This window comes from Cynara cardunculus (assembly GCF_001531365.2).
Source record: "Cynara cardunculus var. scolymus isolate 2C chromosome LG 13, CcrdV1, whole genome shotgun sequence".
NCBI classification, from domain to species: domain Eukaryota; kingdom Viridiplantae; phylum Streptophyta; class Magnoliopsida; order Asterales; family Asteraceae; genus Cynara; species Cynara cardunculus.
Window position 1 is genome coordinate 22,654,251 of NC_037540.1, and position 24,443 is coordinate 22,678,693.

Consider the following 24,443-nt stretch of genomic DNA (forward strand, 5'->3'; position numbering starts at 1 on the left):
TATATATATATATATATATATATTTACATGGGTGTGTTATGTTGTTTGTTTGTTGGTTAATTGTGATACTGTTTTACAGAACTCTAGCCCGAGACCTGATGGTAAAATGAAAGGAGCGCAAGCCGCAGCGATGAGGATCGGAGGGGACAAGTCTGCGTTCTACAACGTCAGGTTCTACGGGTTTCAGGATACTTTCTGTGACGATCACGGCAAGCATTTCTTCAAGGATTGCTACATCGAAGGAACGATTGATTTCATCTTTGGTAATGCAAAATCTATTTATCTGGTAAGCAATTACGACCGCGATGAAATCTTTAAATCTTGGTTGATCATTCTATGCGAAAACCGTTTTTGTGGGGTTTATGCAGAACACCGAAATTCATTGCATTCCTGGACATCTAGAGGCATGGATAACGGCACATGCACGGAAAAATGCTGAAATGGACACCGGTTACGTCTTCGTGCACTGCCCTGTTACAGGAACCGGGCAGGGGGCGTTCCTAGGACGAGCGTGGAAGCCGTTTTCCAGAGTGGTGTTTGTTTACTCTGATTTGGGTCCTGTCGTCAGCCCTAAGGGTTGGAACAGTAACAATCATGCTCAAAGGTAATCAACTTCGACTCGCCTACACAACCCTTTTTACAAGCCAAACTAAGGCCTATTTACTTTACCAAACACTTAATTACCCGGTAAATACTTACCAACAAAAGTCACCACCCTACTTGCCTTATCGGTCAAAAAAATGGATTGTTGATAAGTGTCTCTTACCCAATAAGCGTTTACCGGTTAAAAGTCTTAATTTCCCCTCACTTCTTGGGTAAGCTTATCGGTCCTTATTATGTCTTTTACCTTACCCGGTAAGAGCTTGATTTTACCATCCTCACCCGGTACGGTAAATCACACCCAATAACTAGCTACTTACCAAGTAAGGGTTTAATAAATGGCCCGAAAGTGTTTATTGTTTCTTACTAATAAGAGATTAGATTATATTGTTAATATAGAGTATATGTTACTGTGGTTACCCAAATTACTTTTATGCGTAAGCACTTAATTACTATATATAAAACATTTTGTAAACAACAATTTTCAGTCAAGATTTACCTAAAACGAATGGATTGGTTAGTATTTAGTTGATTTGTGTTGATGGATGATTGTTGTAGGAACCTATTCTTCGGAGAATTTGGTAACATAGGTCCAGGATCAAATGTGGCACTGAGGGAACCATTTGTGAAGCAGCTTAAAAGGAAAGATATTGAGCCCTTCATCAGCCTTGCTTACATTGAGGGTAGTAAATGGCTCCTTCCACCTCCAAAGCTCAAGTTTAGGTCGAGGATCAAATAGCCCTTAGTTAAAACATGTAAAACAACATTGTACTAGTCTTAGTTTCTTTCTTAAGATTGTATTAGTTTACAAGGGAGTGTATACATATTACATGTATGTATATATTGGTTTTTGCTTGCAAGCATATGCGTGCGCGTGCTCGTGCTGGAGTATATATATATATATATATATATATATATATAGATTTCGGTAAAAAAACACCGACCTTCATCAACCTCAACATACATATAGTATGGCCATGGTCGAAACTTTAATAAACTCATGCATGCATGTGAGGTAACCGAAGGTGATGAACATACATATGAAGGTCCATATGTTTTTCTATGAGAGTATCAGAGTCTATCAAAACTATGACGTAATCTCTATTTGTTTTAACGTAGCACGTAAAGACATGAACACCCTTGCAGAGTAATCTTGGTTCATCAATCTCTCTTTTTTTACACAAACAAAATACAAGAAAATGCAAGTTCCTTTTTCTATTCATTCACGGACGGAGATTACATGAGACGAAGAGCAAATTAAATGACTACAAATAAAAGCGACTAATTGTACATACTTCAAAGATGATACTAAAATTCATGGAATGGGAGACTATTAACTATAAATTAGACCAAAGTGTTTGGTTTTTTGGACTATTGGGGGATGGGGAGGACTATAAGTTTAAAACCATGTTAAGAGTGCTGCATACAACAGAATGCTTAAGAAAAATGTTTGGCAATGCAAAGCAATGGTACATATTGATACATATTCTAAGACTATAACAAGACATTGTCTATTAGTGATGGTATCAGCATTGCCTCTTTCGCCCACTAGAAAAACACTCACAACCTTCGATCAATATGGTCGGTACCGCATTGGTCTCCTCGCTCTTGGAATCCTTCTGCACAATAAAAACAACATATTGGTTTCTGATTAGACCAGCACAAGGTATCGGACGATCAAATTTGTGATGAAGCGGATGCATTTATATCACCATTGAGTTCTTAACGAAAATGGCATTGATTCAATAAACCAAACCAAACAAAACAAACCTAGCATATTCTGCTCAGAAGCAGGCAAGGGAGGGTTAAGATGTAAGCAGACCTAACCTCTAAGACCCCCAGCTAGTAATACCTTGGAAGTTGTGGGTTTGAATCCCCTTTCTCTCGCCCATTTTGACTAACATATTTAAATTTGGGCTAAATAGTCATTCCAGAGGTTTATGTCATTTTGTCAAGTCTTTATGCTGTGCTGGTGCAGACTAGTTCATCGCTTGTTTTTTACTTTTTGTAATATTGCATATGTTATTCCATGACCTTATATATTAACCAGCGGTTCTAAAGTCCCCTTTTAACCAAATTCTGTCCACTCCCTAATGGGTCATGCTTTAGGGACACAAGGAACTCAGAGGTTAGTCCAAATTTCTATATCAATCTCTCAAGATGTCTGGTAATAAAAATGGATTTAGATGCATGAAAAGAATATAAGATATAGTAGGGAAGTGGAGTGATTTTATGCCTCAAAATAGTAAAAGGTCTCCCAAGTGCTGTGTTCATATTTGGGATTGTTTTCAAGGGATTTAGATTTCATGGAGGGATTTGGATTTCATGTTGGGATTTGGATTTGGATGGATTTGGATTGGAATGAATTTATGTGTTTGGTTTGTAGGATTTAGGATGGAATTGGATTCCATTATTTATAAATAATTATAAAAATAATTAAATTACATTTTTATTAATCAATTATTACAAAAAAAAAGTTCTCAACATTTTTTAGAGCCTTATTGCATACAATCCTACGAAATACCGTGAAAAACCCTAGCACCTCCTAAGGATTTCAAAATCCTATGTTTATAGGATTTCAATCTAGGATTTCAAATCTCGACAATCCAACAAACCAAACATGGGGGTGGAATGGATTTGAAATCCAAATCCATTCCATTCCTACAAACCAAACAGGACCTTACTTCTCCAAGATCTTAGTAATCCTCCACAAAGACGTAAACAACCTCAAGAACTAGGCACCACTCTCTTAATGTGTTATTCAAGCTTCTTCATGACTGCATGCCATGGTGAGCAAACAAAGCAGAAAAGAGGGTCATCTAACTACGACATATCATCTGCTTCTTGATGCTTTGAACTTGTATAGCTACATCCAGGGGTGTCCATTGCTTGAAAATTTTGAAATCCAATAGATCTAGGCCGAACCAATTCAATCCAATTAACTTTGGACAACCGATCTAACCCAATCCAATATATGATTGGATCTGATTGGTTCCATCCATTGGTTATTACTATTGGTTATCCATAGGATTCGATTGAATCAATCCAATATTTTAATCTAATTTTCCCGATCAATTAATCCGCCATTGCAACCAATTAGTCATATATTTTTGTAATTTTCTTACAAGCACTACATACTTTTTTGTAAAATATTATCAATTATACATATATGATACATATAGGCGAAGGATCGTGTGAGAAGGAGAGTTAAGGTGAGAAGCGTAAGAAGGAATCTAGACCCTTGATCACCTTTAATCTCAAACCCACCCATGAAACGCACTTGATAACGGGATTGACCCAGTGCATCTCGGTGCATCTCATCCTAATGTGCATCTCAACTCTCCTCATTGGAACCCAACCCCATCTATATATTTGATGGTAGATGGATAGTCTATGGATAGTAATCGGTTCAATTGTATTGGATTCTTGACTGTCATTAGGAACCAACTAATCCAATTTGATATTTTGGACCCAGTCCGATCCAATTACAATCGGATATCCAATTCTGGTCGGCTGATTCTAATTGAATCAATCGACTTTTTGCACACCCCTAGCTACAACCATTGTAGGTGCTCCATCTCATTTCCTTGTGATTATGTAGCCCATGGCCTCCTTAGAGAAATGAGATTCTTATGGAACAAACTGAATTTCTGGTAGCAGTTCCCTGATCTGCACCGTCAACTGAATCATATCAATTGGTGCATAAGGATGACCGTAGATATATATTACTTGCTATTTAATTCTCACTTTCTGAACCAGAAGCCAAGAACTAAATGATCAGGCATTATGGTGTCATGATTCTCTTCACCTCTTCTATGGCATACTAAAATATATACTCCCTCCGACCCATGAATATCGCAATATTTGACTTGGAAAAGTTTTAAGTAAATTATTTGACTGTTTTTAAAATATTTAAAAATGCCATTCGATAAAGAAAAATTAGATGAATCTTGCAAACCCAAATTATTGACCATTTTTTTTAATATGACAATGGGAAAGGGATTAATTTATCATGAAAACTTGGCTAAAAAGGAAATATGGAGATATTCATTTGAAGTCCCACAAAGGGAAGTATTGCAATTTCATGGACAGAGGAAGCACATAGATAAGTATCTTTTTACTATGCTAAACATCACTAACTCACCTCGATCACGTGGTGATAAGGTTTCTCATGATACAAGAAATATTCCGATTTCAATATGTCAAATGAAACTGCAGTTCGATTTAGAAGTAAAGTATTGAGGTGAACTGTGTGATATACTTTCAATCCCCTAACCTGAAGAGGCTACTCATGCCATAACATGATACGTCATTGCTGGCACCAACATCTTTCCAAAAATTATTGAAGAATTCTCTAGTAAAACAGACAAGTCCTCCAGCTTGTGATCATCATCAACTTGTGCAAGGCTTATTATAGTTTTACATAAGTCAAAATGATTTTCCACAACGATGCATCAACAAAAGTTGTGCTATTATAGTATTAATGTATTGCTCTAAATACCTCATAAATTTCTTCTTTAAATTCAAGACCTTCACCTAACCTTGACAATCAAGGTGACTCATTGTCGTAGGTAACCTCCTTGGCATCACTACTACATTAAGTAAAGATTCTAAACCCCATCCTGCCCACCGTTTTCTTTTCTTTTATTCTACATAATGTTGCATGATTAGAGAACTAAGAGTAAGAGATTCTTTGGCTTTTCCCTCATAGAAATTAGAAGCATGGGAAATGAGAGGTTCAAATACTCTAATCAACTACGGCATTAAGTAACTTCAAACCTACACAGCATGCTAGAACCTCCTGGTGCACCCAGAGAATGCATAGGGTGACTTTTTAATTTATTGGGATTACTATATGGATTTCCAATCTATCGACTACAAAAATGATAGATTACAGTATGCTTCAAAACTTCCAGATAAACCCAATTTAGTCTATGACAGTGAAGGGGTTACTAGAAAAGCTCATGCCAGATAACCTAGTTATCAAATAAGAAAATCCCTGCCATGTGAGATTATTCTAATGTGAGAATCAAGAAATCATCACATATACATTAATACCACATGAGAGAATGAAACTACACAGCTAGTGAGGACAGAATCTGATACATACCCATAGCCATATGGAGGGTACATTGGTGGGCCAGGCATGAAAGGCCTTCGTGAATGAAATCCAAGATATGGGTTGGGACGCCTCCCTCTAAATTGTTTCATCCCAGGAACATTGGTTCGCTTAGCAGCAACCTGCACAGCTCAGAAATCCACTAATTAAACTTGGAACCCAAAATTTTGCTAATATTTCAAACTAATTAACCAATATGGTTAGTACCTTAAGTTGACGACCATGCAACTCTGATTCATTCAAAAGGAGAGCATTCTGAACAGCTTCTAGTTCTACAAATTCCACATATGCAAAACCTTTCGGTTGACCAAATTTGTCTGTTAATATTGTTACCCTGTTTACAGTCCCACATGATTGAAAATGCTGCTGAACCTCCTCAGGCGTACATGCATAGTCTACCTGAAGTTCAGAAAGTGTAAAATGAAGGTTATTCCAAGCACCTAGAAGAGAGCATCTCACAATAGCATAACAGAAATGACAACAAATACAACTTGTAGCTCTTCAGGAGAACAGCATAATAACACAAATAGAGATCAACACATAAAGCCTCCTCCTTGAGAAACCAACCAATTCATACTATCACCAAACTCTCAGGATTTCCTGGTACAACATTCCTGACCATAGTATGTAGATTGCGAAGAAGATTATTTGACTTCATCCCTCTCTCTTTATTTTCTAACAAAACTGGGTTTGATGTTATTATGATGTTTTTGTTATAATGAAATGTCATAAGATGCATTTGGTTCTAATGCAACTCAGTTTGGGTAGATCCTATCCAAAAGTAAATGTGAAATAGACAGGTAAATGAAGGCAGGAAGCTTCCATATCATTCAAACCTGCTTAACTAACAAATCAACTTTCAAGCATCAAAATAAGGATGATCAATTTGATGAGCTACTTTTACTTGTATTCGGGGAAAAGCCCAATTTTTAGCTAATAGATATGTCTGAAATGATCAGATAAGCATAAGCATGCCCTGGTAAAAGGCCTTGAATGTTTACATAAGCTACACATGCAACAGTTCCTAACACCAACATTACTCTTTCAAGAAACAAAGAACACTGGTGGTAAACCCTACACCAGTCCCTATTGAATGGTATTTGATCCAAATAAATTTGTTACGGAAAATTATATGTACAGAAACAAACACAAGGCTTGAGGGAAACCCCCACCATGCCAAGCCTTAAACCATCACACTTCTTACAAGGAGCAACCTAGGAAAGAGAATCGAGAAGCAAGTGAACCCAACATAGAATAGGGCTGGTGACTGGAACACAGAGAAAAGAAGCAACGTTACCTTGATGAAAGAGTATGAAGTTGTGAACTGTTGTCTGACTTTATTTACATATACGTTCTAAGGACATTTTATTTACATATACTTTCTAAGGACACCAATGTAGTTGGATCCAAGGATAGATAAGAAAAGATACAGAGGTTTGAATCTGTTTATATCAACAAAAAAAGCTATTTTGAATTCTCTAACCCCAGTGAGAACTGAACATTGGAAGTATATGTAAACAAAGTAGCAGATAAGAGTTCTTGTCAAGCCCCCATGGGTGGTCCCAGACTGACTTGTTAAAATTATTGGGCAGGCATGGGCAATGCAAAAAAGAATGGACATATAAACCCGGCCTTTCAGCATTTCATAATTAATTTAATTTTATAAATAAAATTAAGAATCTAGGTGCTTCCCAATTCCCCCTCTTAGTTGTGACAACTCTTTGACAACCAAAAAATATGATTTTATATAAGTTTGCTTTCTTAAAAAGGTAAAAAAAATTAGGCCCGTTAGCCAAGGCAAGCCCAACTTGTTTATAAGGCAGCCGAGGGAGAGTTATCAAGCCTGAAACAAGGGCATGTGTCTGCTATATTGTTGGACAAAAGAAATAGGTTAGGCCCGGCCTGAGCTCGAACCAATCCCGCAAATGATACCTCTACCATTGATGACGACTCCAGTGAGAAGAGTAGAGAGAGTGACGGTTGAGGGGGTGAAGAGGAAGGGAAGACCGAACAGAACATGGGATGAGAAATTGAGGATGGACATTGCAGCAATAGACATTTCGGATAACATGACCTCTGATAGGAGTGCTTGGAAACGCTTAGGGTCTCAGTTTAAGCTAAGGTTATGTTTTGCCTTGCTTGCTCTGTGTTCTGCCATACTACCTTTGTGTGTACTTTGCCATACCTTACTTCTTTGTATGTTTTCAACGTCCCTACGTGTTACTTTTTCTTTCTTATTTTTCTCGTTCTATGTTCATTGTGTGCTAGTCCTTGTTCCTTAAACATGTTTGCTCTCACACTTTGCACAAGTTAGAGGTCTTCAAGAAAACAGTCGCTCTACTTTTTGAGATAGAGGCTAGGTCTGCGTACATCTCCCCCTTCCCCACAAAAGAAGACTATACTTTCGAGTGGTATTTACTAAGCCAATTCACTTTGGTTTTTAGAGCTACAATGTAATTGGCCAAATTCATTTCATGTCTAATCACATACTGCATATGGTAACCCGTTCTACCAGCTACATTTGACACATTCTTTTGATAAAAAAACAAAAAAGAATGCTTCCAATATCCCAAAATAGCCAATATCTTCTTTTATACGACAATATAAACTCTCTCATTGATGAAAAGTGATATCTCAATAACTAATCGTAAACCAGTGTATCCTCTTCATCCACTCATTTTTTTTCTAAAGAAACACTCAATCGACCTAAAGCACACATTTTATTTAACTACCATATTTCATGTCAGTTTGGTCTTCCTGGCTGCTAGTTGATGCTCATGGGTCAGAATCATCACTTCATGGCAAGAGAATTTTCATAGATTCAGATGCCTGTAAAAATGTAACCATCTTGTAACCAACCAAAAAAAATTCCAAAAGCAAGATCCTCGAAAATTTTATTTTTCCATCCCCAAGAGCTAAGAATATAACCTTAATGACTCAATAATCAATTTAAAAGGCTCCATTCATCCGGGATTCAAAAAAAATCCTCCTAGACAAATCCTATTTTAAAAATCTGTTGATTGGGATAGAGAAGAAATATCCCCAAAAGGGGAAAAAAGGTTCAATGTGGTCAACAATTAACATGTCTTCTGTGATAACTATCCTCTCTTCTTAAAAGATTTCACTTCCAAGCAGCACAATATACTAAAATGGTTCCAGCTGCCACAATAGAAAAAACTAAAGGGAAAAGAAAATCAGCTCCCTTACAAGTTAGACAAAAGTTGTGATAGCTCACTGATAATTAAAGGGGCACACCAATAGATGAAATTGCTTCATCATTGTGTTCCAAGAATACACACGGTTCTGTCAACTTCTTGTAAAATTTAACAAGAAGTTCACGCTTGTTATACCAACCTGACAAACAAGAACTGGTCAACGCATCTTTGTTCAATTTTCCTCTGCATTTGAACAATACAGGCACAAGCAAGGTCGTCTGGTTGAAAGGTATCGCATCATGTCTCTTACTGAAATTAGATCCACCTATTCTACAGATATGGGTATATCTTTGTTCCTAGAGGCACTTTATTTTAACAATCCAACAAGAAAATCCACATGGGAATCAAAAAACTTGGTCCAAGAAATAAAGAAAAATATACTTGTTAAACATGGAGACTGAAGGTGGTGAAAGAAAGGCTTGCAATATGTAATTGACAAATACAGAAAAGTCGGAAAACATGGTAACAAATTCAACCGTGCCACTCTCGTCAGTTATAGAAGGTTAAATTGCATAAGTATTGCTCTCAACATTGATTAAAAAAGAAAATAGTTATTGATCAAGCAATTCCAAAGCATACCAATAATCATAAAGTGTAAACAAACTGAAATGAAATAAAGTGAAAGATTAAAAAACCTCACATTACCAACATATATCGAACGGGCATCCGCCTCCTCTTTTTCAGCCTGAGTTGCAGAAGCACCGGAAGAATCATCTAATCATGCCCATAACCAAAAGAAAAATAATAATGTTAGGTAGACAAGATAGATAATCTAGCTATGCAACTGATTGTGGCTTAAATTTACTCTAGCTATGAAACTGATTATGTCTTAAATTTACAAGTCAGAACAGTAAAATATTGCAAATAGAAAAACAGTGTCGCAGAAGAATGGATAAAAGGCGCTCCACAGTAGTTAATAAGCAGATTTTTCAAAACTAGAGCATCATTAAGACTTAGACTACAGAACAATATGCTGGAAACAATATATAGAGAGAGTGAAATATATAACAAGAAATATATATATAAGATGAGTGAAATAAGATTAAAGAAAACATATGATTCTTGATATACAACAAGTCCAATACATTCCATGCTCAGAAAACTAAAAGGAGATATATATATATATATATATGTATATGTATATATATATATGTATATGTATATATATATATGTATATATATATATATAAGAGTGAAACATATAACAGGAACTATATATTAGATGAGTGAAATAAGGTTAAAAAAAGAAACAGTTCCTGATAAACAATGAGCCCAATACATTCCATGCTAAGAAAATTAAAAAACTAGGCTATCAAGGCCTAGAAATAAAAAGAAACTCACAAACTCTTTACACAACCGTCCAAATGATATACCACAAACTTTAAACACCAACTTCCAAGCATTAACAAGAACCTCCAAGCCTAGAACTTTTACTAGGAAGTCTTTCGGGTCAAACAATTCCTCATCCTCTGCTTCCAGTAAAATCTCCTTGATACAACGATTATCTCCATTTGTGTCAACAACAATATTTAGCACCCCTCCACACATCCTAAGCATGATCTGTCCATCTTTGTATACTCCTTCCTTCGGTTTTGGAAGTTTCACAAATCTAGAATATCTTACCAGACCATATACCAATACGACCTTCCCAAAGCAGTCGCCATCAATCTTGACCATGTTCTTTTCCAAACTCAGATAACTATATCCGGTTGCCAATCTGCCCAAGTAGACCAAAAGGAGGTGGTTGGAACCGCCGAATACATAGTGTTGTACTACTTGTTTACAAATTTCCACTAGTTTTATAGTTGATACCGGCCCTTTTGGATTATTCGAGAAAAATTGATACACCTTTTGTATAAGAATTGGGCCATAGATGTAATCTATAATGACAGGAGCGTCAAACTTTGTGGGATTCTCATGTATCAGTGAGAAGGTGAAATGATTGACATCGTTATTAACAAATCGGCGTATGTTGTGGCTTATAGGGTTATAGCTATGGCGCTTAAGCAGTCGTCTTATTATCCTAGCTATTAATAAAGGGGGCTAGCTATTAATAAAGAGGGAAAGTGATGAATATCACATCGTTATTAACAAATCGGCGTATGTTGTGGCTTATAGGGTTATAGCTATGGCGCTTAAGCAGTCGTCTTATTATCCTAGCTATTAATAAAGGGGGAAAGTGATGAATATCAATAAAGAGAGAGAGAGAGAGAGGTGATAGATGATGGGAGCGATCAATAATATATTTATATTAGGTGATTTAGGGCTAGAGTTAGGTTTTCAGAGGGAAGGCGAGAGAGGGAAGGTCTGAGCCTATGCTGTTATATCGGTCAGAATACGAAATATCGGTCAGGACCGATATTCGATATATCGGTTATATCGGTGATATATCGGTGATATATCGGAAATATCGATTAACATAATATTTCTTAGAATTATATATATATAATATGCATTAATTAGAGTTTAGAAATATAGTTTCAAAATTAAAACATCACATCATCTAAAGTGTTCAAAAACAAGCTAATCGCAAGCAATAGGTTCGGCATCCRAGTCAACATCATCCAATACATTCACTTCTTCGTTTAGGTTAGCTTCCCAATCTTCCTCTTCTTCCCAATTCTAACTTCTAAGTTCTAACTTCTAAGCAGTAWGCAGAGTGAAACAAGTAATAGCATCCAAATCAGCCACTCACCTACAGCAGTATCTGATCAAATTATAAATTATTTGTAGTATTTCATAAGCAAATGGCCAACAATATATGATACAATCTACAGCTCTTAATGCAAGAATATATGATACAAGTCTACAACCTACAGCTCATAAACAATATATGAATATATGATACAAGTCTACAACCTGCAGCTCATAACCAAAATAGGATTCAAACCTGGCTCTTGCTGGCTGTGAGAACGACTAGAAGAAAAACAGAGGAGATCGAGAACGACTAGAAGAAAAACAGAGGAGATCGAGAAGAGAGCTGGACAGTGGCTTGGGCGCTTGGCTCTGTGTAAGTCGTAACTCGTAGTCGTCGTAAGTGGCAGCTGGCTTAGTTTGAGCGAGAAAAGAGAGAGACCGAGAGAGAAAAGCGAGAGAGAAAAGAGAGAGACCGAAAGAAGAAGTCTGAACTAAGTTTAGATTTAGATTTAGACCTAATTTACTAAGCAGCCCAAAAAATAAGGCCCATGGAATAAAAAAAAAGCCCAAAATTTTAACCCTTGTAAAAATCGGAATATCGGACCGATTTTTCTCTAAAATATCGTTCAAAATATCGCCAAATATCGCCGATAATATCGTTGGCGATATTTTGGCCGATTTTTCATGACCCATTTTTTTTTCCGAGCGATATCCGATATATCGCCGATATATCGGCGATATATCGCGATTTTGACAGCATAGGTCTGAGCTAGGTCTGGAGGTGACAGAACCAAACTATGTTTTTCATCCTTTCTTAAGAAAATCATTTTATATGTATATATATAATACTCTTATATATACATATATTCTTACAAATGATTTTCATGAGTATAATATATATATATATATAATGATTTTCTTAGAAATGATCAACAAGGAGGTGGTTTGAACCGCCGAATACATAGTGATGTACTACTCGTTTACAAATTTCCACTAGTTTTATAGTTGATACTTGATACCAGCCCATTTGGATTTTTCAAGAAAAATTGATACACCTTTTGTATAAGAATTGGGCCATAGATTTAATCTATAATGACAGGAGCGTCAAACTTTGTGGGATTCGCATGTATCAGTGAGAAGGTGGAATGATTAACATCGTTATTAACAAATCGGCGTCTGTTGTGGCTTATAGGGTTATAACTATGGCGCTTGAGCAGTCGTCGTATTATCTAGCTATTAATAAAGAGGGAAAGTGATGAATATCAATAAAGAGAGGTGTGATAGATGATGGGAGCGATCAATAATATATTTATATTAGGTGATTTAGGGCTAGAGTTAGGTTTTCAGAGAGAAGGCGAGAGAGAGAGAAGCACATACGGAGAGAAGGTCTGAGCGTAGGTCTGGAGGTGACGGAACCAAACTATGTTTTTCATCCTTTCTTAAGAAAATCATTTTATATGTATATATAATACTCTTTTATATATATACATATATTCTTAAGAATGATTTCATGAGAGTATAATATATATAATGATTTTCTTAAGAAATGATGAAAAAGGAGGTGGTTGGAACCGCCGAATACATACTGTTGTACTACTGGTCTACAAATGTCCACTGGTTTTACATTTTATACTTGATACCGGCCCTTTTTGGATTTTTCGAGAAAAATTGACACATTTTGTATAAGAATTCGGCGATAGATGTAATCTATAATGACAAGAGCGTCAAACTTTGTGGAATTAGCATGTATCTGTGAGACGGTGGAATGACTGACATCGTTATTAACAAATCGGCGTCTGTTGTGGCTTATAGGGTTATAGCTATGGCGCTTAAGCACTCGTCTTATTATCCTAGCTATTAATAAAGAGGGAAAGTGATGAATATCAATAAARAGAGAGAGAGAGAGAGGTGATAGATGATGGGAGCGAACAATAATATATTTATATTAGGTGATTTAGGGCTAGAGTTAGGTTTTCAGAGGGAAGGCGAGAGAGAGAAGCACATACGGAGAGAAGGTCTGAGCGTAGGTCTGGAGGTGACGGAACCAAACTATGTTTTTCATTCTTTCATAAGAAAATCATTTTATATGTATATATATAATACTCTTTTATATATACATATATTCTTAAGAATGATTTTCATGAGAGTATAATATATAATTTTCTTAAGAAATGATGAAAAATGAGGTTTTTGGAACCGCTGAATACAGTGTACTACTGGTGTACAAACTGGTTTTACAGTTGATACTTGATACCGGGCCCTTTTGGATTTTTCGAGAAATATTGATACACCTTTTGTATAAGAATTGGACCATAGATGTAATCTATAATGACAGGAGCGTCAAACTTTGTGGGATTCGCATGTATCAGTGACTAGTGAGAAGGTGGAATGATTGACATCATTATTAACAAATAATGGTGGAAGTTTAGCAGCCAGTTGTACAACACTATGTATTCGGCGATTACCGCCACCCTTTTTGGTCTACTTAAGCGGATTGGTAACTGGAGATATTAGTCTGAGTTTGAAAAAGAACATGTTCAAGATTGATGTCGATCGCTTACGGAAGGCTGTAATGGAGGATGGTCTGGCCGATATTCTGGATTTGTGGAACTTCCAAAACCGAAGAAAGAAGTATACAAAGAGGGGTATTAAAGATTGTTGTAGACGCAAATGGCTATAATCGTCGTATCAAGAGGATTCAACCAGAAGTAGAGAATGGGAAAGTGTTTGACCTAAAAGAATTCCCCGGTAAAAAATTCCAGGCTTGGAGGTTCTTTTTAACATTTGGAGGTTAGTGTTTAAGCTTTAAGGTTTGTGTTATGCTATTCGGGATGGTTGGGTAAAGAGTTTGTGAGTCTTTCTTTTTATTTTCTAGGCTTTGATAGACTCGTTTTTTAATTTACTGAGCATGGAAAAACAATAAAATATTGCAAATAGAAAAACAGTGTCACAAACAACTGGATTATAAGATGCTCCACAGTAGTTAATAAGCAGATTTTTCAAAAGTAGAGCATCATTAAGACTTAGACTACAAAACAATATGCTGGAAGTCACACGAAATTATTTATTTCAAAAAGGAACTCGTGTGTTTTTGAAAGAGAAAGAAGATCCAAATAAGGCTCAATTGCAAGCCAGCAATTCGATGTTATAACTGCTTAATAAACAAGGGTCAGAAGGATTGTGTCTAATTTTCCAACTAGATGTTACTACAGTAATCAGTTAAACTACTTATTCATGAACTTGGATCTCTCATTACAATAGTTTCCTTTCACAATCTCAAAAAATTATCTTAGGTAAAATCTATGCTGTTAATTGCAGCGCAATAGCGGTATCAGTCATAAGCAAAGTAGCAGTGGTAAAATAGCGATGGAGTTTCAATAATAGCGGCGCAAATTACCGCTATTTCACCGATATTTGAGGTAAATAGCAGTCTGCAATACTGACATTTTCAGTTGGGCCTCTTTTGAATCTAATGCTTACTTTTTTGTCCTTTTTTGGGCTTTTATTTTGACTTGTGCTTCTATTTTGAGTTGGGCCCTTATTTTATTTTACCCCATTAACAATCAACTAATATCATCCAACATCCGATTTAGAAATTCTTAGAATCTAAGGTTTTCAATTTCTTTCTATCATCGTCGACAGTATATTTTTATCATTGTTTAAGAACACTTTTCCTATTTTGTCTTGTGAAACTTGTTCAAGTTGATGTTTTGATGTTGAAACTAAATTTTTAATTAATAGATATAATATGTTTATGTATGCATACTGCACAAATATATAATATGTTTATGTATGCATGCATGCATATATATATATATATATATATATATAATTCTAAGAAATATCATATGAACCGCTATTTTTGGACCGATATACCACCGAGATAACCGCTATTTCAAATATCAGTCCTGACCGCTATTTTGTATTTGGATCGCTGTAACAGCATAGGGTAAAATTGTTGAATGCAGGTGAAATTGACATTTTAAATTTTCTGCATATAGCTTATTTTTGTATAATCAACTATATCAATGTACAAAGCCTCCCACTCGTTATCTATCTTTATCATTCCTCCTCTTGTAATCATTAAAGATTAAAAAAAGGGAAAAAAGTGACTTCCAAAATCTGCCTCTGGTTGTGTAAAGTCAACCTATAACAAACATCATTCTCCATTTGCCTGCTTCCTAATTGAGCTCAAAACAGACCTACGTATTAAATAGATGGTCCCAAACATTGACCTAATATGATGATGGTAAAAATAAAAGGATAAGAGTCGCATCCTGAATATAAAGATCGTCAAACCCCCCCTCCCCCCTACCAAAATCCCAATATAAAGTATTTAGTTTGAAACTGGGCCAAACAGTTCTAATCTTGCTTAACTTAACTTCCATGCAATCACCAAATAAGCAGAAACAATTGTGGTAATCAACAGACAAACTAGCCATATCTTCCTAAATCCTGCTTTTTTGTTATGCTAAAATTTAAATAAATAACGATTCCATCATGGAGATGATTTTACTAAAAAAATCTTAATCAATACAGAAAGTGCTTAATTTCTGCACACCTTGTGCACTCATGGTACTCTAGGGCAACTGCTTTATCAGTGCGTGGTGTAGGTTCAGAGAGGAGAACAAGGTAACAAGTCCAGTAGCAACAACAGTCAACAGAAGTTAAAAAATCTTCCAAAATGTATGTATTGAAATTGAACGGTAATGATATACTGATATTTGTTGTTTAATGGAGATCGTTTTATTGCATCCCTTTTCGCTTCACAAGAGTTCGACTAAGAAGCAAACTTGTCTTCTCAAAGATCTTTAAATTTTTTATTTTAAATTACTTTTCAGCCTTGTTGCACATGTTCAACTAGAAGGAACCTTGTCTTCTCAAAGATCTTTAAAATCTTTATCTAAAATTACTTTTCACCCATGTTACACAAATATGTATTCACCCGAACTGATTCAAATTATGTGCCTACCTATCTGTTACATGATTGGACTATTCATACAATGACATGATAAATTATCACATATGAAATTGCTCATGTGACACAATTTGTACGCATTTAACAGGTACAATTGCTTTCCAACGACGGTAGAGCAATCTTTTTGTTATTGCAAATACTCAGCCTAAGGATTCATTCAAACACTCTCGAATGACGTTTGAACAATCTTCCTACGAGTTCAATTCTCCCAAACCTAACATCAATCTCACTACTATATGAATTTCATGACATTCTATTCACTTTTACCATTTACATATTTGCTATGTTAGCTGGTCCTGGCTCATAAAACCACAAAAACATCTTATTTCTCCACGTCCAATAAACGATTCAATGATCTATATAATTGCAATATGGGTATATCCTAACAAACTCTAGTCATATTACATCTCAGTCCAATAAAAGATTCCTTCTTCCACAATAGAACTTGGACCTTATGGGGTTAGCTCAATTGGCACGAGGCTTGGGCCTCTGGGGATTTTAGAGGACATCCTTTCAAGTCCTGCAAGGCCACCGGGATTTTCCTGGCTGTTCTCTAGGCCACTGGGATTAGTCGAGTGCATGGCCCGGACACCCAAGCTTAAAAAGAAGGCGTACAAACCATCTACCTATTATCACACTCACAAAGCTCCATTTGTTTATAACAAAGTTCTTTTGATAAACATCATCCCAATTCCCAAATTGAACTGATGTATTCCTTGAAAACAATGGAGCAAAGACAGAGATAACAAAGTAATAACAGAAAAACCACATTTGTATAAGGCAAAAATAACCAAATTAAAACAAAGACCTTGAACCGAGCCCATCTCCTTCTCAACTTTTGCCTGCATTTCACGTAGCGCCCCTGCTTCTTCTTCAATCTCCTTCAGTCTCTTCTTCATATCCTCTAAATCCTAAATTGACAAACATAAAAGATAGCTCGAAATTAAATTAGGGATTAAACTCACTTCACACGTATACATTCAATCCCTAAACCATGTAAATAAACACGACGAGATTGAAAGAAACATAATATAGACCTTGGAGTTATTGTTATCATCGCCTTCCGTTTCGTTCCTGGACATCTCAACATCGGCATCCATTTCTCCTTCATCCGGTATATCTCCGCCGTAAACTTCGTGCTCTTGCTCTTGATCTTGCTCCGCCGTATGATCCATAACTCTAACGTCCGATCTGTTTCTGCAAAAACACGCAGTAGTTTGATTTAAGGGCTGTGATTTTGAGAGGTGGGAGTTGGTGATCGATGATTGAGAAACGAGATGATGATGAAGGGTAATATTGTTATTCCTTTTATCACTGGGGGTATTTTTGGAATTATATTCCGGGCTTTGGGCAGGGTTTTAGTTGACCTATTATCTCATCTTGGGCCCAAGCCCAATTCAAGCGAACAAAATCTTCACAGACGACGCCACGACGGGGAGACTCACGACGCTGATCGGTGGTGGATTATCCGGCGACGGCTACTATCTCGGACGGTGACTTCCGTTTCTTGCTCTCCAAATATCAAGTGGTCTCTTATTACTCTCAATCTATTAATCTCTATACTTCTGTTACCTCTTTGTTTTTTTGTTGAATTTGTTTGTTACTTGTAAAACTTGTAACTTGAACTCGAAGAATGTTTTTTGATCTTGATTTGTTGTTACTGATCTCTTGTTTAAGGCCGATTCAGAATTTATCTGTTGAAAACTTGGACTTGGACCTAAAAACCCTAATTTAAAATCGTTGAATTGTATTATTTTGCATATGGAATTTGAAATTGTGGATTATGATTACAATTTGGAATGTAGGAGTTTTACATTGATCCTCTAAGGGATACTGTAATCATAAACCATTTTTGCTGTAATGACATAGTGTGTTATGAATGCAAAAGGGAAGCCTTCATCTTCAAAATTGATGTGAAAAATTGCTAACCACGTTAAACTTTGTGATAAGCGTTTTTGTTGCTGGTAAATCCTGTTTTACCTTGCTGATGTTCCAGAGACCATTATATTGAACTCCTAGGTGTTCAACTGCATGGCTTCTGGTCAAGAAACCGATGACTCCTCAAATAATCAAAGCTCGTAAGCTTCTATATGCCATGTGTTTATTATGTGGATTTAACCATATTCACTGTGAGTTTAAGTTGCAGTGGTAAAATCATTAGCATGTGATACAAACATGTTTCTGATCTCGATAAGATTTCAGACCCAAGAAAGTATACAAGGATCCAGATGATGGGCGACAAAGATTTCTGCTTGAACTTGAATTTGTGCAATGCCTTGCCAATCCAACTTATATTCACTGTAAGTTTGAGTTGCTATGGTAAATTTATTATTATGAAAGACTTGCTTTTATATGATGGTAAATAGTTGCATAGATTATGTGGTTTCCCAAGTCTGAGATTTAGAATAAATAATAAAATTATGTGGTAGGAACCTTAGGCATATAGAGATTAAGTAGTCCGCATTTATCCTAGGATAATTCTTAATCACCAATTAAGAGGTGTATAATCTTACTCAGTTGGCAGTTGGCCTGCACCATATTCTCTACTTTCATGTACCCTTTATGAAGCTTTATGTTTGTTGATTGGGTGTGATTAGTACTTTAAAGTTCTGATGCAGATTTAGCGCAGAACCGTTATTTCGAAGATGAAGCTTTCATTGGCTATTTGAAGTACCTTCAATACTGGCAACGACCAGAGTATATAAAATACATTATGTAAGCTGTGCTTGCCTTTCGAGTATGCACACATGCTATTTCAGCCTAACAGTCTTATTTTCTTCACTGTTTATATCAGGACTCATACTTTATCCATTCACTTCTATATTATATTAATATATGCTTTACTTCTGGAGGACCTCAGGTATCCGCATTGTATCTACTTTTTGGAACTTCTCCAAAATGCAAGTTTCCGTAATGCAATGGCACATCCAGCGAATAAGGTTGCTTCAATTGGAATTCTTCATCTATTTCTTTTCCTGATCTTTTTCTTATGCATTATATATGATATAAGTAATTTTGTAAGCTTCAATCAACTCCAATTACTTTGGTGAGAGTGTTTGAATTAATTAGTATATCCCATATTGAGAAAGTTCCAAAGTTTGACAAAATTAAGAGGGATATGTGGATATGTTTGAATATATATAACTTTGACTCTAATCATGTCCATTTTCTTTGGGTCTTGCTGTCACTTAATAATGTGGAGCAAAACACAACATACTCTATTTTCTTCTAAATAGCATAGGTGCCCATTTGTATCTTTGTTGGCGCTTCTTATCGGCATTCAAATCATGAGTTGCTTGGTGCTATCTGCTCTTAAGGTGGTTGTATATCTTGGAGGACAGTTAGATGTAATCTTGGGTTGGCTGCGTCACATTGTCTGTTTCGCGTCAATTGCAATTGATAACTCTTTTCTCGTCTCGATATCTGGTTCTTTGTAAGCAGTTGCCTTAATGTTTCTTGTATCTACTAGTTTTGACTACTGCATTTCCTTTTTGTGTGTATAGCATAGTCATAATGTCCAACATCTTAATGTCAAACAACTATGATTCATATTGTGCTGAACATGGCAATTCTTTTTGTGTTTCTGGGTCTGAGGAACTTTTTAGTCTTTTCAAATCTTTATCCTTGTTACCTCATATGAATCGTTAGATTAGCATAATATGAAATGATTTACTTATGCTGGTTCTGATTTCCTTTTTATGGCATGGATTTTTTAGGAGTTGACACACAGGCAGCAATTCTATTATTGGAAGAACTACAGGAATAATCGGTTGAAACATATGTTACCAAGGCCCCTTCCTGAGACCACCGCTGCACCACCATCTAATGCACTTCCACCACCTATACCGCCTTCAACTAGTACCATTACCGCTGCTTCTGCCCCTGGGTCTGCGCCTCCAGTACACTCGCCAATGCAGTATGGGGTACCTTCTGGTCCACCTCTAGCCAAAAACGACCCAAGGAGTGGGATTGATAGACGAAAGAGAAAGTAAAAGTTATTCTCTACATGTTTTGGTTGTCAACATAAAATTTGTTATTCAAATTTTATATCTAAGAATGTGTGAAATGGTCAATTGGGGGTGTTCACGGAAACAGCCGCTCTACTCATTGGGTTAGAGGACATGTCTACGTACATCTCACCTGCTACTCTTATTTTTGAGTGGAATATCGGATTGAGTTTGCTTTGGTGGGGAAAGTTTAATTGAGAACCATAAATATTTTGAGAACCTGGGAGCCTAACTATTTCATGTATTATTCATCATGAATATCATGTATTTTCATTATGAGTAATTTTCATCATGAATATCTATCATGACATTATTCATAATGAATGAAACTTTAATAGTGGGTTCTTAGTTCTCAAATCCTCAATATATTTACGGTCCTTGCTTGAACCTACTCCTTGGATTGGTTTGGTTCACGTGTTATATATATAGTCATTGACCACACTCTTTTCCTTTTACAGGAAAGACGGATAATTTCACAAGTTATGTGCAATACTTCATGGTTGATGAGACCCAATACTCGAGGTATAGTATGCCTTTTCTTCTTGTTGTTGTTCATGAGACTGAACTGGCAATATATGCTACTTTATGTTATTTTCGAGTTTATTGGATGTCCGATATTTATTATTGTTGAATTTGAGGTGCCAAGTAATTTGGAGAAATAACCATATCCCACATCTCTGCAATTTTGGGAGTTCCCTATTACAGCCCTTTTCTACATGTGTCAACAAGAACAAAGATTTTTTTGTTGCATGTGGAGAAATGGTGTATTTCTAGCATCTGTTTATAGATTATAGCTTCTTAAAAACAAAAACAAACCAAATGCACCCAGTAAATTTCACTCAAAAGTAGGGTCTGGGAGGGGTAAGATATACGCAGAATTGACCACTACCTCAAGAGTAGAGAAATGGTTTCCATGATGACCCCGGCATGTGCAAGAGTGTGGGCAAACAGGTAGTAGCAGAAAAGATAAGCACATGGTCAAGAAAGCACGAGAAATATGTGTTTTCTATCGATTGTTGGTATTTATAACGTTTGGCTGCATTTGTGGGGGTCGTGTTTATGTGTCATGTTGTAATCATACTTGCGAAACATACATGTGTGCATCCCATACAGGTTAGTCACATGAATTATTATTGGCTTACTTGCTACTCATTTGCTTGCGACCTACCAAAAAACAGTCTCATACGTCTAAGGGGCCGTTTACTAAACGCTTATCAGGTCACATTACCTTACTGGATGAACATGGCAAGGATTGAGAATCTTACCGATAAGAGAAATGGCAAGGACCTACAAATCTTACCGGGAAGTGAGGGTGACGACTCTTACCCGGTTAGTGCTTACCGGGTAAATTGTTCCATACAATGTCGTTTTGATGGAGTAGAATCTTACCCATTAAGTTAAGTGATAGTGTTGCATTTTACTAGTAAGAGCTTTTCAGGTAAACTTTTGGATAAACCGTCCCCAAGTATTTGTAATGTCTATACAACTGTCTGGTCAACTTTATGTTTGGGTTACACTTGGTCAATGCGACCTTAGGTGCGACCTCAAGCTCAAGCTCAAGCTCAAGCAAATTTCTCATGGTTGGATTGGCCTTTGGCTGGTTATTTGAGAACTCATGAGCGAGATTCTATTCATATTAGGTCTCTTGATTCATGCGGGCTCAAAGGCGACCATCGACTTCAGTTGTGCTATTTGTTTGTGTGAGTTTGGGGCTCATTTCATTATACAGAACCTGGTCGACAACCATTGTGCATGTATCACTGGTATTGCCCCATAAGGGAACCTATTTTCAAGATCCCATTTTGTTGTCTACAATTAGACGTCTCAAATGAAGAAATCTATAATTATATTTCAAGAATGGATTTTTTCTTCACAAAGTTAAAATAACATACTTATTTTGTTGGTGAAGGTATAGTATGTTATTTTAACTAGTGTTTGACATCGTGCAGCGTGCAATGACAATAATTTTTTTAAATTATTGAAGTTGGCTAAATGAGTCTATGATCACATTTATATATTAAATTAATAAAAATCAATATTACTTTTGATATATGAGTCTGTGTTATCGTTATTGGTTGTTCTTTTAGTATATATATATATAGAGAGAGAGAGAGAGAGAGAGAGAGGGKGGTTCAAATACTAACTCATTTTTTTGTGTTAACTCTACTAACCAACATCAACCAATCACATTCTTTCTTTTATTTTATGTTCAAATGTAACTTATAAATTGAATACAAGAGTCATTTTGTAATTTGACCTTTATGTAATTCCCTAATAATTATTTGAGAGTTACAAATCTTTTAAGATCCCTCTAATTGATCATGAGGTAATTCCGATGTTCACGGTGTTCATGGTGTTCATATCCATGTAATGTCCATGAACATTCACCGTGTTCATATAAATGTTCACCGTGTTCATATAAATGTTCACCGTGTTCATATAAATGTTTACCATGTTCATGCGATGTTTTTATAAAAGTACTCTTTAAACCGTTGTTCATAGGCATCTCAATTAATATATTAATTAAATGATTATTTTTATAATCTCATTTAATAAGGACCATTTGATGAGAAAATAAACGATCAAGATCGGGTTAACATAGTTTGCACAATAGTTTTGGTTAGTATTTGAACCAGCCCCTATATATAGATATATATATATATATATAGAGAGAGAGAGAGAGGGAGAGAGAGGAGCGAGTAATTACAAACCATTCTCATTTATGAAAACCTTACAAACCAATCTTATTCATTAATTTTCTTGATCAATTGTCAAGATTAAATGTGTTTATATTCAAAATAAAAATAAAATTTTAATTTCTAATTAAAAAAAGGCAAAATTGTCAAGTTTTTAATTTGTATGATTTTGTAAACGAGGTAACAAAATCGTGGATATTCTAACATTAATGAAACAAAATCATTATTTTAAAATTTATATATATCATCACAAAGGTTTTAACCAAAAATGTTTGATAAAAATTATCTTCATTTCATGTTGAATATTATAAATAAAATAACATCCACATTAAAAATAGATCCAATTAATGAGCAATGAAACTAGGTATATCTTAATAAATTATGAAACATAAAAACATACTTTAATCAACAAAAAATAATGAAACCTTTTGAATACTAAATGAAATATTTGTGTTTCATTAAATGAATGAATGAAACTGTTTCACCTATTATATTATGAACTCACGTTACTCTTTGTCACCTACAATGAAAGATGGACTACTTGACATGTAGTAGTGAACGATAAATGAAACTATTTCATAGTCGGTTATTGAAGTAGGATTTGACTCTTAATAAATTCTAATCAAACTAATTTTAAAACAAGGGATATCCTAATAAACGATGAAACATATAAAAAATGAAACATTTTTGAAAATTGAATGAAACATTTGGAAAACTGAATAGTTTATTTTCGTAAGTGAAACTTTTTCATGCATAAAACGTTTCGAAATATTAATAAATTAAATTCATCTGTGAAATTGTGTTCATGGTCAATATTGACCATGACATTCGTTTCATCACTCAAAATACATATATTTTTTTCAATGAAACGAAATCAGATTTCATATTTTAGTGCTTTTACAATTCATATTTTAATAAATATAATTTAATAAAATAATAAAAACTATTAATGGTAAAAAAATTATATTAAGAAAAATTAATTTACCACCTTCTATATTTAATGTTTCTATTATTACGTTTTCATAATTAAGAGTAATTATTACATTTCAATATTAACCAGTATACAATCAAATGACTATTATACCCTTATTTATTAAAATTAAGGAAAAAAACAGAATTTTCCTATTGGTCGAAAATAGTTTGCATAGTTTTCATGAATTGGACAGTTTGTAACGTAACACGTCTCTCTCT

At 35.4% G+C, this 24,443-nt stretch overlaps 3 protein-coding genes across 10 annotated transcripts in view; 2 read left to right on the forward strand and 1 right to left on the reverse strand.

Moving 5' to 3' along the window:
* LOC112524897 (pectinesterase 2-like) overlaps nt 1-1,339 on the forward strand; it is a 2,053-nt gene extending 714 nt beyond the window's left edge. The window contains exons 2-4 of the mRNA XM_025134840.1: nt 80-286; nt 369-604; nt 1,159-1,339. Coding sequence (XP_024990608.1) covers nt 80-286; nt 369-604; nt 1,159-1,339 — 624 coding nt within the window. The remainder of the gene's footprint in view (nt 1-79; nt 287-368; nt 605-1,158) is intronic.
* Nucleotides 1,340-1,792: 453 nt separating this feature from the next.
* Nucleotides 1,793-17,815, reverse strand: LOC112524517 (polyadenylate-binding protein 2-like). The gene is made up of 6 exons (XM_025134364.1): nt 17,587-17,815; nt 17,358-17,460; nt 9,575-9,648; nt 5,927-6,118; nt 5,711-5,841; nt 1,793-2,219 (listed from the first exon to the last, which is right to left on the reverse strand). The coding sequence occupies exons 1-6, from the start codon at nt 17,722-17,724 to the stop codon at nt 2,174-2,176; spliced, it is 684 nt and encodes a 227-aa protein (XP_024990132.1). The 5' UTR covers nt 17,725-17,815; the 3' UTR covers nt 1,793-2,173.
* Nucleotides 17,816-17,949: 134 nt separating this feature from the next.
* Nucleotides 17,950-22,339, forward strand: LOC112525977 (mediator of RNA polymerase II transcription subunit 31). 8 transcript variants are annotated; one of them, XR_003070456.1, is made up of 8 exons: nt 17,950-18,077; nt 18,546-18,627; nt 18,752-18,849; nt 19,168-19,264; nt 19,410-19,488; nt 20,266-20,537; nt 21,015-21,078; nt 21,775-22,339. XR_003070456.1 is itself a non-coding variant. In XM_025136316.1 (7 exons), exons 2-7 carry the CDS (start codon nt 18,581-18,583, stop codon nt 21,025-21,027), a joined length of 606 nt encoding a protein of 201 aa, XP_024992084.1. In that variant the 5' UTR covers nt 17,950-18,077; nt 18,546-18,580; the 3' UTR covers nt 21,028-21,215. The 8 variants fall into 8 exon arrangements, 6 of the variants coding, with proteins under 6 accessions (XP_024992084.1, XP_024992088.1, XP_024992085.1 ...); XM_025136316.1 differs by lacking the exon at nt 21,775-22,339 and having other exon boundaries at nt 21,015-21,215; XR_003070457.1 differs by lacking the exon at nt 21,775-22,339 and having other exon boundaries at nt 17,956-18,077; nt 18,696-18,849; nt 21,015-21,040.
* Nucleotides 22,340-24,443: the final 2,104 nt, after the last annotated feature.